The sequence below is a fragment of the Caloenas nicobarica genome, chromosome 14 (assembly GCF_036013445.1).
Source record: "Caloenas nicobarica isolate bCalNic1 chromosome 14, bCalNic1.hap1, whole genome shotgun sequence".
Taxonomy (NCBI): domain Eukaryota; kingdom Metazoa; phylum Chordata; class Aves; order Columbiformes; family Columbidae; genus Caloenas; species Caloenas nicobarica.
The window spans coordinates 857,547-875,336 of record NC_088258.1 but is presented as its reverse complement, the minus strand read 5'-3'; the positions used below and the strand labels follow the sequence as shown (position 1 = coordinate 875,336).

The window sequence follows — 17,790 nt, the reverse complement described above, 5'->3', positions numbered from 1 at the left end:
CATTTTCCCCTGGAATACAGTGCAATATGTCTCAGTTAAGCACAGGGCACTGGAGCCATGCTGTTAGTGCTGGTACGTGGTCGGTCTCCCAGGAGGGCACAAGCCCAGCCGTGGGTCAGTGCAGAGGACCAGCAATCACAGGCGCCTCTGCTCCCAGTGCGCAGGGTTTGGTATTTTGCTGCCACGCTCTCCAAAACCATTTTGTTGTTCCCACGTGGTTTCGCTCCCCAGTCATCACGTCCTGTTGCTCAGCTCGGAGATGAAAAGCGTTTGCTCCTGAAAGCCGCGGATCGGCTCGAGCCAAGAAACAGGCGTTAATCAGAGAGACTTGGCTGGGAAGCAAACTGGCGAGGGACCCAGAACACAGCACCGTGACTCGCCAGGCAGCATCAATTAGCAGATCAAACAGAGCATTTCGCTCCTTCGCCGTCACTGCGGGTTTGTTCCGCAGGCTGATGTTTCCGCGGTGCAGGTACCTTGGCTTTGCTCTCTTGGTTGGGTTCTCGGAGCTCCCGGTCCAGCCCGATGTCACAAACCAGCTTTTTTCTGTCCCATACGGCGAGTGTGACTGTGCCTGGGCAGCCCTTTCCAGGTGAACAGATTGCCTGCGAAGATCAGCTCCCTCTTTCATCTCTGCCTGATGGCAAAGGCATAAAATGGCATGTTTTCCACAGTAAAGTTCACAGGTATTTTGAGTGGTATTCCCACTGGCGTGAAAAACACGTAATAGCTGCTTAGCGCCTGTGAACACGCAGCATCCACTTGCCTGCCAGAGACAAAAAATAAAGCTGCAGTTTAGCAAAGCAGTTGAGTCCAGACTTGGACTTTCCTGTGTCTGAGCTCCAAACGTCAGACATGCCATTACAGGTGATTAAAGCATCCCTCATCTGCAGAAGCCTGAAGGGTTTTCACTGCGTTAGTGTGAGGATTAAATCAACTTGTTCCTGTTTAATACAAACAAAGCTAAATTATTATCCTGGGTAAGCCAGGAGAATCAATCTCGTGTTTATGGAGTCCTATATATCAATAACAGATGGCACCTTCGTGCTCACGTGCATTAAAAAAAACACCAAGAAAATTTAATTTCTGGATGCATATATTGAAAATATTGAACAACTGCACTGTAGTACAGCTCTGTTCAGCTTTACAGGCAGGTACATGAAGTAGAAAATCTATTACGATTCATTAGCCAGCTGAGCTTCTCTGAACTTGCTGTGCGTTTGTGTTGCGCTGAGGAAGACGGGGGTTTAACCACCACACTCCGGTTTGGGGGGCGGATGTTTGTGGAACAGTTCCCAGCACCTCTGGGATCAGTTAAACCGCCCTGCTTTTAATAAAGTAGTGCTTTTGTTGCAGCTGCATGGCTCATATTCTCTTTGTTTATCGGCATCTTACAAGTCTCTGGAATCTCCACCTGATTTCCGAACACAGCTCAAACAATGACCCCAGGATATTAATGTTTGTACAGCCGCCCTCAATTCCCATGGCCCATTTCATGTTTCTTATTGAGCCAGTGAAGAGGAGAAGTGTAGCTGATAAACAACATTAGTGGACTGTTTGTTCTTTTTTCCTCCAAACTGACTCTTTCATTAGCAATACACTTCTCATCTGCGCTGCCGTGGCTCTGGAGAATTGGAGCTTGTGCTTCTAGGGCTGGTGAAGGTTTCTGAGGACAGGTTGTTCACCCCAGATGGGCAGCGGCCTTTGAAATGAGCTGTGCAGATGCTGAGCAGTTTGCTCCGCAGCAGAGGGGCTGCTCAGGAGCTTTGCACACACCCTGCTCCGCCGTGCACCTGGGGACACTGCAATTATTTCTTGGTGAACCAATTTCATTCCCAGAGGAAAAGGGGATGTGCTCATCCCTCCCAGTGCTCACATACCTGCAATCTGCTTACTCTGCTGTTGTAAGGCATTGCCAACCTCCCTGTCCCGGAGCTGCTCCCGCTTCTCCGCTGTCCTTTGCTTCGAGCAGCAAAAGCTGGGAAGCGAAAGCTGGGCCGGAGCAGCCCTGGGAAGGTCAGACTTGCCCCACATGGCCGCAGTGCCTGGACCCCCCCTGGGCACAGTGGACATTTTGGGAAGCAGTTGGCCGCTCTGTGACAGTTTCTTCTCTTCATCTCCCCCAGCTGATGACCAAGCACCCTGCCAAGCGCCTGGGCTGTGGCCCCGAGGGGGAGCGGGACATCAAGGAGCACGCGTTCTTCCGCTACATCGACTGGGACAAGCTGGAGCGCAAGGAGATCCAGCCGCCCTTCAAGCCCAAGGCTGTAAGTGTGGCCGCGTTCCCCTCGCGCCGGGTCTGTCCTGCACTGTCTGTCCCCGCCGTGCTGCGGGTGTCCCCGCGCAGGGACAAGTGCCCGCGGGTGCAGGTGCTCGGGGATCGCGGCTCCTCCGACCTGGCCCATGTCCAGCCGCTGCTGTCAGGGGGTCGCTCTCGGACGCCTCGCCTCCCTCTGTCTTGCAGGGACAGAAACACCGTGCGCTTAGCTCACAGGTTTGTGTTGCAATACTGTCTGTTATCACAGCGGTCAGTCTTTCTGTCAGTTCTTTCCTCCCTTCTTCTTGAGCTGAACAGGTGTCTCTCTCTTTTTTTTCTTTTCAATCTAAACTTTATTTCAACCTCTAGCCCGGCACCATGGTCTGTGTGAATTGGCCGTGAAGCTGTTTCGCTCAGCAGTTTCTCTCCAAGGTGAAGCGGTGGAAGGCTGGAGCCTGGCTCGCAGGCACAGAGGACTCTGCCATGGGGACAACCTGCTGTTCCCGCTGTGGGACGGGGGTTTCTGGCAAGAGCTGCTGTGTGCTGGGGGGCCAGGCTGGGGGGGCGAGCTGCCAGCAGCCAACTGGGGTGGGGGGTGTGAGTCATCTGAAAGCTGGTTGTCAAAAAAGGCGAGACTACTTGGCTGCTCCTTTGCCTAGCCACCTTTGCGGTGACATCTGCCCATGCTGTGACATTGTGCAGGGTGCAGCCTGAGCTGCAACGCGGGGTTCATCACCGGGGGCCCGGTGCAGCTGGGCCCCTCTGCACCCCCAGGCACGTTGGTTTGCTGCATCCTCTGTCTGCGGGGTCTCTGCCCTTCCCCAGAGCGGATGCGCAGGCAGCTGTGCCCACACAGACTCGGGGACAGGGACATCTCTCCCTGGGTTTCTCTGTTTCTCTTGGCCATGTTGGGACTGGCAGGGTCTCAGCTATGTCTGAGTCTCTCTGCCGTGGTCCAGGTCCTTCAGGCAGGAGTTTATTCATATGTTTCCACCTCCTCTATGCCTGTTAGCTGCTGTGCCCGAGTTGGGCACTGGTGTTTTACAGAAAACTGTGAATCCAAAGTTAAATCTGATTTACTTGGCTGATATGGGCTGATATTCATGCCAAGTGATGATCAAGGTGGGGGCACTGCATGCTCTCTTCATCCATCATCCCGGATCGCAACCCAGAGTGCAGGGATGCTCAATGTATTTAACTGAGCCTTCTCCCGCCCTGCTGTCCTTCACCACCTCGGACATGTCTGCTTTTCCTCTGCTTTACAGTAAATTTGTTCTTCTGAAGGGAACTCTTCAGCGCTTGGAAAAACTCTGCTTTCAGGGAAACATGGTATGGGAGTCTGGCGCGGGGTGCTCGGCTCCTTTAGCTCTCCTCCCTCGAAAAGCCTCTCTGCTCCAGCAGCCTTTTCCCTCCTACAGCTCCATGCTTGACTGATCCAGTATGAATTACCACCCGTTAGCTGGGCCGGGCAGGACCAGGCAGCCACGTCTCCTGCCCATATGCAGCACGGATGGGGGGCGGCTGCCGGGGGTGCTGCTCCTCGGCCCAGCTCCACAGCGATGCTCTGCCTGCCTTCCATGCTGCGTTTTTGAATTTCAGACAGGTATTGTCACAAACGTCACGCCTGTGCCTTTGCAGGACGCTGGATGTGGCGCTGTCCTCAGCCCCGGCTGCGCTGCAGGGTGGTCTTGGGCTGCTCTCTGCATCAGCAGGGAGAAAAATGTCCCGTTCTCCGGATCTGTCTCAGAAATGTGTGGACCTGGGTGGCCGGGAAGCAGCGGGTGATGCTGGCACGGGGTCAGAACTGCTGCCTGCTTTCCCTTCCCTCGGAGGAATGGGATCTCCAGGCCACGAGACTGCGTAGGAAAGGCACTACCAGGGAGGCGTTAACTTTGATATCGAAGTATGGTGGTGCAAAAGTATTTGGCGCTGTTTTTACATGCAGTTATTTGTTGGCTTAGGGTAGGATCCGACCTTTGTGCAGAGGGTGCTGAGGAGCCCGCGGGGTCTGGGGGCTGCGGCTGCGCAGGGCTGAGCAGCACCGGGGCTCCGGGGGCTGGCTCTGAAAAAGCCTTTTCCTCCTGAAATCCGCAACTCCTGCTGTTTCCCACCTCTGTTCGTTTGCCGATGAAGCTGCTGCTGTGTCCCCGCTCTGTGTCTGCCCTTCCTTCCCGAGCGGATCCCTGGTGGTGCTCTGTGCCTTGGCTTGTGGCACAGCACTACTTGGTGTTTGGTTTTTTACAGTGAAAAACAATTGAATTCAGTCAAAAGTGCTTTCTTACCCATTTTGTGTTTTAAAATGTGCAATTTTTGTCTTGCTTTGAATGTCTTATTTTCTTAAAAATCCTTTTGATGGCGGACCTTGGAAGGGGGACGGTAAGCTGCCGTCTGTCGCTTCTCACCTAACGGCTGGTGCTGGGGAAAATTCACCATTTGATAGGACAGAAGATTAATAGAAAGGTAGGCGCAGTAGATTTAGGATTTAGGTAGGATTAAGGCAACTCAGGTACCTGCCGATAGCTGATATTTCAACAGCAGGGCATGTGCTCTGGGAAACGCGGCTCCTTTCATGCCAGCTGTGGGCGCAGATCAGAGTGGCACGGGAATGGAAATGGGGTTTGGGCGCCTTCACAGTGAGCCTGGGTGGCTCCCGAGGGAAGACTCTGACATTGCTTCTGACCTTCAGCCGGGCGGGCAGGGCTCCCGCGCGCCTGGGGCGCGGGATTTGTGCAAGCCTGGCTTTTACCTTGGCTTAAGTCTTTTTTTTTTCCCCTTAAAGAAAAAAAAAAGTAGCTTCTATAAAGATAAGGTTGCAGAGCTTGTTTGCAAGCCAAGGTTTCAAATATGCAGTAATGCGCAGCTGTGGACTCAGTATCTGCGCCCAGCAGCATCTTTGCCCGTTCTCTCCTCTGTAGCACCCACGGTTTTTTTGCCGTGTTTCGCATCTCTTCCCATAAACTGACATGACTTGACAGCACCGGGCAGATGGACACTTCAGCCTCTGCCTGCCCGGCTGCTTCGTACCCAGAGCTGAACAGCAATTCCCGAGAGCTCCCGTGTTGCTTCCTGCTTTGTGCTTGATTAACCTTTATCACAGAGACGGTAACGAGACAGATGAGGGTCTGGGCTGTCTCTGGTGCGCAGACACGCGGCGGGTTTGACACGAGCTGTGCTCGGCTGCTCTGTACCGTGGCTTGTGCATAACAATTCCTTTCGTGAGGCTGCATTTACCCTGGCAAGTGTATTTACACTTGCCTGCTTTCTCTGTCTCTCGTTGAGATAATTATTGTTTTTAGTATCTAATTACTCCTTTACTTTACATAAAGCCTAGTGATTTGAAAAGTCTCCTCATTTTGAAAGCTTTGAAATCACACAGCAGAGCACAGGATTATTCACAACAGGACAGTGGTTTAAAAATAATTGCTTTTAATCTAATAATTTTTAATTGCATAAATTAATTTTCCTCTAACTGCTTTGAATTAATTAATATAGAAATGCCATTTATAGACCTGGATTTGTAAAAACTCTGATTCACCTGCACACGTGTTTTTGTGGCCCTAGGTGAGTTCAGATGCTTGCGTAAGTAATTTTCTAATTAGATGAGCTGTAAGGGTTGAGGGGCCAACAGTGGGCAGGACGGTGGGGGGGCAGCGGAGTGCATTAAGGTTAAACGTCTCTGGTGATGGAGACAAGATGTGCTCTGGGAGCCTCAGGGTCCTGTGAAGACTTTCTCTGGGATTCTCCTCTGATTATTCAGCCAATATTTTCAGTATATTGGGAAGAAGCTTGGCTTTGTAGGAGAGGTGGACGCCAGGGTCCTACATCAGCAAAGCCTTTGCCTGGAGCAAGGATGAACAAACACCGGGGGCATCCTGAGCTGGGGCTGGCTCGGTAACCAGGCACTGCTGAACACAAAGCACCAGCGTTCCCCCTGACCAGCGCAAAAGGGCCCTTGGCGTGGCCCTGGGTTTGTGATGTGACCCAAATTCCCCCAAACACGCAGCATCTGTTCCCAGGAGTGTCTGGGAGCCCCGATGCTCCCTGGGGTGACGAGGACCCCGGGTTCTGAGCCAGAGCAGCCCCAGGAAGGTCAGGCTTGCCCCAGGGGCGCTGCAAGGCTGCTGAGATTGTGGCGGTGCCACTGCTTTGGGCTGAAAACCGGGGAAACAGAGGTTGCGTCCAGCCCACTGCTTCTCCTCAGCGATGGGGGCGAGGGCTCCATCGGCAGAACAGCCACCCTCGGCTTGTTACGGGCTTTGATTGCATCTGGGGGATCAATGGAAAATATTTTATTGTGCCTTTTGTCTCTATTTGAAATCAAGCTAGAAACTGATAAAATAAGAAGGCTATCTTCTGAGCTGACAGTTTTATTTCTGCAGCCAGAAGAAAAGTCATTCTGCGCTGGCTATAAATATTAGACGGGACACATTGGGGATTTATGTAAGATAAATTCCCACCCTCCCCCTTTCTCCATTCAGGATGGAGTGATGCCTGTACATAAATATAGCACTGAAATGAGGCGGATTTTTCACGACGTAGCTTTTGATAAATGTAAAAATTCATAGCGCATGTTTCCTGTCCTTTAACGAGGAGCTTAATTTCAGAAGCTTTAAAGATGGAGCTGCAGATAACGAGCGTTTGCAGTCGGGACTGGGGAGGGTCCTTCTTCTCGCCCTTATCATGCACTTTGCCAGACCCTGTGTCCAGAACTCCGGCAGCCCTGGGCCTTGGCTACTGGAATTAAACCTGTGCAGGACAGGTCCATGGTCACAGCTTCAGACCTTGGCTATGGGCTTGGATGCAGCTTCTGTAAACCCAGAGACAATTTCCAGCCTGAAAGTATTTATTCCATCTGTGGGAAAGCTCCCAAAGGGCAGGACATGCCGTTTGGTTTGCTGACCAGGCCAAGTTCTTATGGACCTGAACAGAAAGTCTGCAAAGTTCATGAAGCTGGATGAGAAATACTATGGATAGATGCAACTTTTAAAATGTTCCATCTACATATTCTTGCCTTATTACATTATAGTGAGAATTATTGCTCGCCAATATGCATATTAAAATATATTTGTGCTTTCTGTTCCAATAACTGGAAGCATTTCATAAGGATTAGTTTTTAAATCTTTATGATGGGGTTACTCGTTTGATTTTCTTTTTTCTTTTTGTAAGACAGCACATTTCTTTATAGCAAAAAAGGTTAGTGCTGTCAGACGTTTCGCGAGAACTGCCTTGCGTGTCTCTACCAAGATCTCGTGAAGCTAATAGGCAGTGACAGCTATATTTTCAAAGCACCGTGAGGCTTTCACTATATGTTGGGAGTTGATAGAATCTGCAAGTGAGCAGCTTATTAGCAGGTAAACCCTGCTCTGCTCTGTGTTCCTGCACTGATAACCCTAAGCACTGCAGACTTTCCCAGTAATCTTGCTCATGATTTGTTTTATCCCGGCACTGAGGGGGAGACTGGTGACAACGTGGCCTCGAAAGCCCCTGACTCTTTGTTTCCTGACTTCCAGGCTTCATGGAACTGGCAGCTTCCAGTTTGGGGAATTTATTTTCTATTTTGATGTTAATATGCTGGCTTTCGGGAAGTCATTTGGTTGATGCTGGCTTGTCAAACATCTAAAACATACTTTTACAAGACTCTAAAGCTGCGCTTGATTGCATGGTCTGGAGTTAGAAACGGTGCTGAGCTCGTGGTCACGGCCAGGGGATGCGTTTGGGAGCAGGACAAATCCAGACTAGACATGTGCGGTAGGTTCAGACATGGCCTTACAAAATGGAGAGGCACAGCGGTGTGGAAGGACGGGCTGGGAGGCTGGAGCTCCAGTTAAATCAGCGCCAGCATTACCCGTTGAACTTCTTTGAGAGGCTTGGGGATAAGAAATGTGATTGACTTGGGGCTGTAAGAACATCCAAGAGCTGAAAAAGGAACGTGCCGTTGGAGACTGACAGATGTTCACGTTGTCTTCCCTGAACCCTCTGTGGCAGAAGGAACTGGGAAATGTTGAAGTTGACATGCAATTGTCTTTAATGTTTTATTATATTTAGTTTGCCGTTTATTAAACATGTAAACCTGTTTCCTTAGCAAATGGAAGTTAAATGCCAGGAAAAACTGGCACTTGGAGCGCGTGTTCTCCGTGGGGAGGTGGAAGCAGAGAACGGAGCGAGCGAGAGGTGCTGGGTGCTGCTCCCCGGGGAGCCGGGGGCATCGCTGCGCGGGGCTCTGGGGGGTCACCAGCGTTAGAGAAAAGTCATTCCAGGCAGCTCAGGGGACGTGACACGCGTGTGGTAGGCAGTAATTGAGCGCAATTTGTAGCTGCTGCAGTGACCCGGTATCCACCTGTTATTAGCTATTGCTATTATTATTGCATTAAATTATGACTTGCAGCACGGGAAGTTACAAGACCCTTGTTTTGATTGCTGAGAAAATTAAATTAGGCGTTTGGCATGTCTCCCTGCTCCCGCCGTCCCTCTCGCTGCAGCCGCCGGCGCATCCAGCCCGATCCTGCCCGATCCCGCCCGCGGCACCCGGAGCGGTGGGCGCTGCCCGAGCCCCGGTGCGGCTCTGGCACCCTCGGGTGCTCCCCAGGCCCCCTGTTCCCCGGCCCCGCGGTGCCGTGCCAGCCAGGGCAGTGGTTGCCCAGGCTCCAGCGCTTTTGTTTCCTTCTCCCGCCTGGCTTTGCTGGCTGCGGAGAGCTGGCCGGTGCTCTCGGCGTCCTGCCCCGCCTGAGGCAGGGGTTGTCATGAGCCGCCTTCAGGGGCAGGAGAGCACACCGTCACTGAGAGCGGGGCTTGGGCCAGCCAGCCTGGCCCAGCCGTAGGGATGCTGCGCATCCCCGGAGCCCCAGCTGCCCCCAGGCACCAGCGGGGCTGGCTGGGAAGGGCTGGAGCAGCCCTGGCGTTCCCAGGCGCTGAGCGCTCGGCCAGCAGCCGTGTCCAAGGGCTCTGCGGAAGGCGAGAGCCCCCTGCTCGGGCCGAGCGGCCTCTGAGCGCCCGGGCGCGGTGGAGACCTCCGGCTCGGGAGGGAGGGGTGCCGGGCCAGGGAAGCCGCAGGGACGTTCAGAAGCAGCCGCCGTGTGTGGTTTAGCCCGAGAGAGCGGCCAGCGCTGTGGGTAGGCAGGGGTCCACGGCAAGGAACGCTCGCCCATCTCATCCTTCTGCAATTCCTCGCCATGGCGCAGCCGGAGGGTTTTGCAGTCTCTGGCTGTGCCGTGAGATAACATTGCCATGCGACTGACAAACCTCGTGTATTTTGCACCTTCTTCTTGTCTGCCATGGCTGCAGCCACAGCCCCCGCTGCTTTTTTCACCCACCATGTGCGTTCTTTTCTTCCCCTCTCATAGTGTGGACGCAATGCTGAAAACTTCGACCGGTTTTTCACTCGCCATCCACCCGTCTTAACACCTCCTGACCAGGAAGTCATCAGGAACATTGACCAGTCAGAATTTGAAGGATTTTCCTTTCTTAACTCTGAGTTTTTTAAACGTGAAGCCAAGACCTAAGTCGCTATGTCGATCTCATTCCTGCACCTCTACCATCCAGTCCCAGCTGCTGTTGTGGTGACATTTTCCATTGCAAACCTTGCATTCATGGTTTTTCTTTAGTACTGCTACTAGAGTGACCATATTTCAAAGCCAGAACTGTCTTCACACGACTCGGGGCGTACCTGAACAGCCGGGGGGTGTGCAGTGAGTGCTGCAAACGTGCTTTTATCACATTTTGTTTGTAAAAAATGAAAACTTCATTGGCTAACAGAGGTAAAGTGGAGAGGTGTAGGCCATGACAATTAGGAGAAATCTCTTCAGCATGTGCTTTTATTCTCTTCCCTTTTTCTAGTCTTTTAATATAATAATGAAATTTTAATATTTAGCCTTCTCAGCCTTAGTGGTGTTTTTAACCAGGCCTGTCCCTGGCGTGCGGTGCTGCCGGCTGAGCCGCTCGGCTCCTCCCAAACGGAGCGGCAGCTCCGGGGAGCTGAGATGCCGGTTCCGGCCCCTTTCGTAGCCCCGTCCCGCTGGCGGGACCCCCCGCAGCCCCGGGGACGCCCGTGGCCTTGGGCAGGAACGGGTCTCTGTGCTGGGTCTGCAGTGAGAAACTGCGCGGGGAGCCAGGGCGGCTGTTTGCAAAGATTTCTCCTCATTGTGCAGTTTTTCAGTAGCACTTTTTAAATCAAAAGAAACATAAACGGGAAATTTGAAAGGTCTGGTGCAGATGCTTTTGAATCCATGGTCACCCTAGTAAATACCCCAGAACATCAGTTCTCATAGCAAAGCTTTTTCTTTTTTTCAAATGCCAAAGCAATTGATTGAGTTTGTTACCTGTGCTTTAAATGTGTCAAAAAATGGTATTAACACAGGATGCTATTTAACTGTGAACAGTATTGTGAATTCTGATATGAAGCTTGTAAAGAAATGTGTTTCAACTAATAGTCCTACTTTTTAAAAATGCCACTAGATATTTAAATGGCTTAAGTTCTGTTCCTGGTATCAAAGAATAAGTTTCAGGAAGGATGAATTTCTCTTGAAACAATATCACGCAGCTTCCTTTTATACTATTCTGCAGATGTTCGTGGGCTGTCACTGTATCGATCTGCTTTAAGTTGTAATGTGCCATTTTTTTTTCCCCAATACTGACTATAAAATAAAAAAGTGAGAAATAACGTCAAAGAAACCTGCATGTGTTTGGCAATAGTGAGTTTCTGCAGTTCTGGGCTCAGAGATGCCACCGGAAGGTGCCCCGGCCGCTCGGGGATGCCGGCTTGGGGACACGACGGGTCCCCAGGAGTGCAGCGTAGGCAGCGGGGCAGGCAGCGGCACAGGCAGTGGCACAGGCAGCAGGGCAAGCAGCGGCACGGGCAGCAGGGCAAGCAGCGGCACGGGCAGCAGGGCAGCCAGCGGCACAGGTGCAGTGGCACAGGCAGCAGTGCAGGCAGTGGCACAGGTGCAGTGGCACAGGCAGCAGTGCAGGCAGCGGCACAGGTGCAGCGGCACAGGCAGCAGTGCAGGCAGTGGCACGGGCAGCAGGGCAGGCAGCGGCACAGGCAGCAGTGCAGGCAGCGGCACGGGCAGCAGGGCAGGCAGCGGCACGGGCAGCAGGGCAGGCAGTGGCACAGGCAGCAGTGCAGGCAGCGGCACAGGTGCAGCGGCACAGGCAGCAGTGCAGGCAGTGGCACGGGCAGCAGGGCAGGCAGCGGCACAGGCAGCAGTGCAGGCAGCGGCACGGGCAGCAGGGCAGGCAGCGGCACGGGCAGCAGGGCAGGCAGCGGCACAGGCAGCAGTGCAGGCAGCGGCACGGGCAGCAGGGTAGGCAGCGGCACGGGCAGCAGGGCAGGCAGTGGCACAGGCAGCAGTGCAGGCAGTGGCACGGGCAGCAGTGCAGGCAGCGGCACAGGTGCAGCGGCACAGGCAGCAGTGCAGGCAGCGGCACAGGTGCAGTGGCACAGGCAGCAGTGCAGGCAGTGGCACAGGCAGCAGTGCAGGCAGTGGCACAAGCAGCAGGGCAGGCAGCAGCACAGGCAGCAGTGCAGGCAGCGGCACAGGTGCAGCAGCACAGGCAGCGGGGCAGGCAGCAGTGCAGGCAGCGGCACAGGTGCAGCGGCACAGGCAGCAGTGCAGGCAGCGGCACAGGTGCAGCAGCACAGGCAGCGGCACAGGTGCAGCGGCACAGGCAGCAGTGCAGGCAGCGGCACAGGCAGCGGGGCAGGCAGCAGTGCAGGTAGCGGCGCAGGCAGCAGCGCAGGCAGCAGCGCAAGCAGCAGCCCACATCACAGTGCAGCCTCCTGCACCACCAGCAGAGCCATGGCCCATTTTTCCTCCGCAGCGTTTCTCCCCAAACCAAGGTACGACGCATGGGAAGCACCGTGATGCACTGGAAGCATCTTCCAAGTGGAGAGAAAATACCTGCGTGTTCTCTGCACCAGCTCATGCTGCGCAGCCCGTGTCCCTGCTTGCTCCTGCCACTCGAACATGGGCAGGAAAAGCTGCTCCGCGATGTCCCTCGGAGAAAGGATGCCGGGGATGCCTCTGCCGCGGCGAGCCGAGCGCTGCTGCTTGGGGATCTCTGGAACTGCCTTGAACAGAGGGCTGCGGGATGCGCCTCGGCGCGCTGGCTCTGCAGGGGAAGCTCTCGTGAGGCAGCGCCGTGTGTCGGTGACTCATCGCGCTGCCCGGGCGCTCTCCGCGGAGCAGTTGTTAAAAGCACTCGGCAGTTTCAGCTAAAGAGGGATTACAGGTTCCAGTCAGCTGCCCTGCTCCTGAGCGCATGCAGAATTTCCCTTCTGTCTTTGGAAATCCAGTTTGCTGAATGGCTGCAGTTCTGAACGCTGCAGGATCCTGCTGGAAGGCACCGCACGGCAGCACCGGCAGCAGCTGCTCCCGGCATCCCCGCCCGGGCAGCCCTGGACTCGCCGTGGGAAGGGGCTCGGCAGTGGCGGCACTCGGCGGGTTCCCATCGCTGTGTCCAGCACAAATGCCCCACGGACACACTGCCCAGGACACGCGGGAGCCTGGGGTGCCTTTGCCACACTGTCCCTCCCATGCTCCTTGTCAATCACGTCTTTGTTGGAGGCATTTTGAGCCTTGAATTTCCCCCACCTTCCCCTCTCTTTGTTTGCCAGATCCACGTAGCCGTTCCCTGCCTGCTCCCAGGCTATTCATCATCTTTGACAGAGGCCAAATTGCCACAGATTTCAAACAAAATTCAAGGTAAGAAATCGGCAAACCCCACTTTGCTGCGCCCAGGGCTGGGCCCTCCTGCTGCTGCGTCCTGGGGGTGAAGCTGCTGGAGGAGGCGGTGCAGGGGGGCGGGCTGCCCAGAGCCCCCTCCCAGGCACATCCCAGCCTTTGCCAGAGCTTTCTGCTGCTGAGACGCAGCAGGAGGTTTTGTTCACCCGAGGGCTCCCAGACCGGGCGGTCGCTCTCTCTGGTGCCATCAGCAGAAACTGATCCAAAGGGCAGGGGACCATGGGGGCAACTGGCACCAGTGGTAGACGTGGACTTCTGGTTCCTCTTTGCAGCATCGCACAGCGTGCCTGCTCAGGAGCAGCTCCTGGCTGGGTAGGACTGTTTGTCTTGGCACACGTTGGTTCGGGTGGTGCCACCATCAGCTCCTTCCTTCTGCACATGCTGGGGCTGCACAAGAGAGCCCCCGTGCAACCACCTCGGAACAGCCTCTTCGCGGCGAAGGGCAGCGCGTCTGCTCCACGCCAGCCCCTCTCTCCTGGGGGGACGCTGCCTTCCATCGCAGTGGGCTTGCACTTGCATTTCAACTGCTTCACCCTTTGCCTGGGGAAACTCCGCAGCTGAAGTCAGCTCCTTCGCCCTGTCTGCCCTTCCCACTCCTGCTCTGTGCCCCTAAATCCGCCTCTTCTTCCTTCTCTGTGCTGGGGACAGGAGCCCTGTGGGGACGCGGCCACCTCCTGAGTGTCACTTGTCTGGAAGCAGAGCCCCAGGTTCTGCTGGGGACAGGCTGGGACCTGCAGGTTGGGGCTCTGGCGCCCTGAGCTCTGTGCCCAAAGCCGGCTTGACGTCACAGCCACGTCCTGGCTCTTCTGCTGGCCTTTCTCTCTTCATTCCTTGAGCTCCGTTTTCCTTCCCACCTCGTCTCCTCTCGGCCCCCCTCGGCTCTCTGTCCCCTCTGCTCTTCCCCCAACGCTGAAGCCGTCCCAAGGAGACGGCTCCTGCGGCGAGGGGGTCTCGGAGCGGCCGCAGGGTCCTGCTGCGGGTGTGACGTGCTGCTGGCCCGGCAGGACGAGGACGGGGAGGACCTTGGCCATACATACACCTGCTCGAGGTGTGAAAGTGCTGATGGCTCTGCCGCGGCGCCTGAGGACAGCGACAGCCGGCGGGACCAGGCGCTGCGGTGAGGACACAACAAATCGCCCGCTGGGCGCTTCGTCGGGGCACAGACCGGGCCCGCGTGGTCCCTCCTGCGGCCGGTGACACGTGTCTGAGCAGTGATGGAGCGGCAGGGGTGGGCACGGTGGGACCCCCGCAGTCACCCCTCAGGGGCTACAGCCACGAGCTGACAAAACGAGCCAGAGCGGGAATCTCCATCGTAGCAGAGCGCAGGCAAGATCCCAGCCGTGCGGGGGTCTCGGTTCGAAGGCAGAGTGTAAAAAAAAAGACCATTTTGCAGGTTTCTACAAAGTACCGAATCTGTGAGAGGGTCCCGCCAGTGTCACACCACGTGGGGGTCACCTCCAGCACGGGGTCAGGGCAGGTCGGTGGCTGCACCTGCAGTAACCCCAGGAAACTCGGGGGAGAGCGCGGTGATCTGGGCCAGGCTTGCCGGGCCCCGGGCGGTGCTGCGGGTCTCCCCCCCGGCCCTCCCGAGCACCCCAGCCCCATCCCAGAATATACCTTAATTGGGCAATCTCTGATACACACACGTTTAGAAAAGCGGCCCGAGCGTTACTGCCTGACGGGCTCTACAGTGCCAATAGCCAGTTACCAGTGCTCATCAAGACAATAAGTATATTTCCTTTTTTTTTTCTTTTTTTTTGGGGGGGTTGGATGTAGCTGCAAAGTTGTTCTTCTTATGAAATTAAAATAAGAGGTTGTGTATGCGGCATTTTCATTCTTTGAGGTTTTGAACTACTATATATTTTCTATATACAACCCTGGAGCAAATCACGTCCTCAAATCAATAAACCACTGCCTCGGTCAATACCACATTATAGCATAATTTTAACAAACCAAGCTTAAAGCAAAAAAAGCTTTTAGAGCTGATTATTTTGTGCAAATTTTGAAATCATATTGAATGTTTACTTATGTTTCGGGGCATGTTGCTTCCTCCAGGTCCCTCGCTGCTGCCTGTTGTGGATCTCTGTTTGCAGTGCCGGTTCTGCGTGCTGCGGAGGTGCTCTGTCTCTCCCGCAGCAGCCAGGACAGGAGGGATGCCCGGCCCGGGAGCCCCGCAGCCGTCCCCAACCCCCTGTGTTCTCATCATGCCCCTTTACCGTCTGGTTGTGTGTTCCAAGCATGTTAAACTGGCGTTTCTCTGTTCCTGCCCACAGCATGGGGTTGCTTCTGTTGCACAGGGGCTGCCGCTGCCTGTCTGGGTGCGTGTTCCTCATCGGCGGCAGCTTTAGAAACTGGCGCGGAGATAGCGAGTGCTGGGCATGTAGCCTGGGGACAGCAGAGCTCCCTGGGGACAGCACAGCTCCCTGGGGACAGCAGAGCTCCCTGGGGACAGCACAGCTCTCCCAGCCGTGCACCCTTGGGTGCTGCCACCGCGCTCCCACTCACTCGCGCTCTCCCCTTGACCGTGTTTAACTCTCGTGCTTTCCGTTTAACAGAAAGACAAACGAGACACTTCCAACTTCGACAAAGAGTTCACCCGGCAGCCGGTGGAGCTCACGCCCACGGACAAACTCTTCATCATGAACTTGGACCAGAACGAGTTTGCTGGATTCTCCTACACTAACCCCGAGTTTGTCATTAACGTGTAGTGGCGGCGCGGGCCGCCCGTCCTCGCAGCCCCCCTCCAGCTCGCCGTGTACATACACACCAGTCTTCCGGGGCCCGCCGTGCAGACACACACACCCTCACGCAATCTGCGCCGACCGCTCTCTAGGAGGCCTTTCCATGTCTGTGTCACTCGCTAGCTTGGCTTCCCTAGCCGGAGATGTCTGGGGTTCGAGTTAACAGTAATACTTCTAGGAACTATAGTTGGTGGTGACTAATAGAGTTTTTAAACAGAAATATACCAAATTGCTACAGTCTTTGTAGTTTTTGAAATGAGATGCTGAGATTCCAGTGACCCTAGCTACTCACAAACCGTTTCTGTTGAATGCTACGCATGGTTGATATTTTAAACCGTTGTGCTGAAGCTTGCGATGACTGTGAGCTTGTCTTAGAGGAGCCTTTTGTTCAAGACATGGGTACATTGATCAGTGTGGAGAAGTCTGCTTATAGACATATATTTTTAATGCATTGTACATACGGTCAGCCCGGCTCACTGAGCCGCCTCCTCCCGCCAGCCCGCGCCCCGCTCGTCCTCTCCCACGCTCAGCATTACGACTCCAAACTAATTCCATGCCAGTTCTTGTAAATCAGAGCAAATCTTTTTTCTAAGTGAAAGGTGGGATTTGATTTTTTTTTTTTACATCTGGAACAGTTTGCAGTTTTGGTACACTCTGTCAGCGCTCTCGTAAATCTTCCTCCTGTTTTTTCACAGACACTGTCAAAATTTAACAGCTCTGTAAAGGATATTAATATTCTACCAAAACAAAACACACAGATATTCTCAGTTTACAATTTACCAACTGAAAATATGCCCGCTGCAAAAGGGCTGTACTGAGGGCTATTTGTAATGGTAACTTTTCTACTTTACACCCTCTGCTGTTACCTTAAAGGCTCAAAACCCATGAATTTTGCAGGCAGCTCGATCTACCTGATTTCAGCCAAAATTCCTGGGGGGTTTTATTCAGCAATCCAGGGCCTTCTGCATCATTTCAAAAACTCTGAATGGGAAGAGGCAGTTCCAGCAGCTGTTTGTAAGGCGGAGCAGCAGCAGCGCCGTGCGGGAGGGCAGGGCAGGCAGCGGGATGAGCCCTGAGCATCCTCTGAGTCGCTGGCTGTTACCCCTCTCTTGTCACTCACCGGTTTAGTTGGTTTGCAAAAAAGCCCGTAACGTTAGTACATTTTCTGAAGCGCTACCAGTTCTGATGTAAATATACATTCCGCCATGCCTATAGGGGAAATGGGGGTGGAATTTTATGAACCGTGAGGAGTCCTATAAAGGAAATTCTGGTTTGTAGATCTTTTATAAACATCAAACTCTACCTTTTGAAATTATTTTCTTCTTTTAATGATTCAGTGAGGAAAAAAGGCTGCTGGAAGCTGCAGCTGATGTCCCGTGCCCGTTCCCAACCGCGGGCAGTGCCCTGTGCACAGGGGCTGTGAGCTGAGCCCGTGCTCTGGGGTGCTGCCCTGGGCTGGATGAAACAAAACCAAACCCCAGAAAACTGCAAATTGTGCCAGATTGCCAAGAGGGTTTATGAGACGCTCTGCATCAGCTGGAGCCTGGAGCGTGGGCTGGTGTCCGAGGGCTCTCGTGACCCCAGCACGCGGTGGGAAGACGTCTCGCCATCCTCTGCAGCCGCAGCTGATGCTCAGAGCATGCGCGTTCCGCGGCTTCCCAACCTGCTGCTGCAGAATTAGCGTTAATTCAGCAGTGAATGTTTGTAATTTCCATATCTCAGCTCTGAAGCTGCTCCCCAGGGCTGTCCCAGGCGCTGTTGGGAGGTCGCCCATGCCGAGGGGTCCGCGGGGCTGTGGAGACACGCAGGGGCTGCCGGAGGAGTCACGTCTTTTCCATTTGGGACTTGTGTGTGTGTTGGGTGACACTAGTGCATGGAGCAGGTGGTGCTGAGCCACAGGGAGCCAGGCCAGCCCGTGGCTGGTGGCACCGGGCAGCTCCGGTGGCGTCCGCCAGGTGCGCAGGGTGCAGGTCCGCGCTCCAGGCAGAGCTTAGCGAAGCCCGGGTCCTGCTTGCAGCACTCAAACCTCGAGCGTTTCTGAGATCGTCCATTC

At 54.4% G+C, this 17,790-nt stretch overlaps 1 protein-coding gene across 2 annotated transcripts in view; it reads left to right on the top strand.

Annotated features, from left to right (window-relative positions):
• PRKCB (protein kinase C beta) overlaps positions 1-15,704 on the top strand; it is a 106,063-nt gene extending 90,359 nt beyond the window's left edge. Inside the window, exons 16-17 of one of the 2 annotated variants that reach the window (XM_065644485.1) lie at positions 2,127-2,267; positions 15,552-15,704. In XM_065644485.1, coding sequence (XP_065500557.1) covers positions 2,127-2,267; positions 15,552-15,704 — 294 coding nt within the window. Of the gene's footprint in view, positions 1-2,126; positions 2,268-9,597; positions 10,883-15,551 lie in introns of those variants that run through there. The other variant, XM_065644484.1, reaches the window with a different exon arrangement.
• Positions 15,705-17,790: the final 2,086 nt, after the last annotated feature.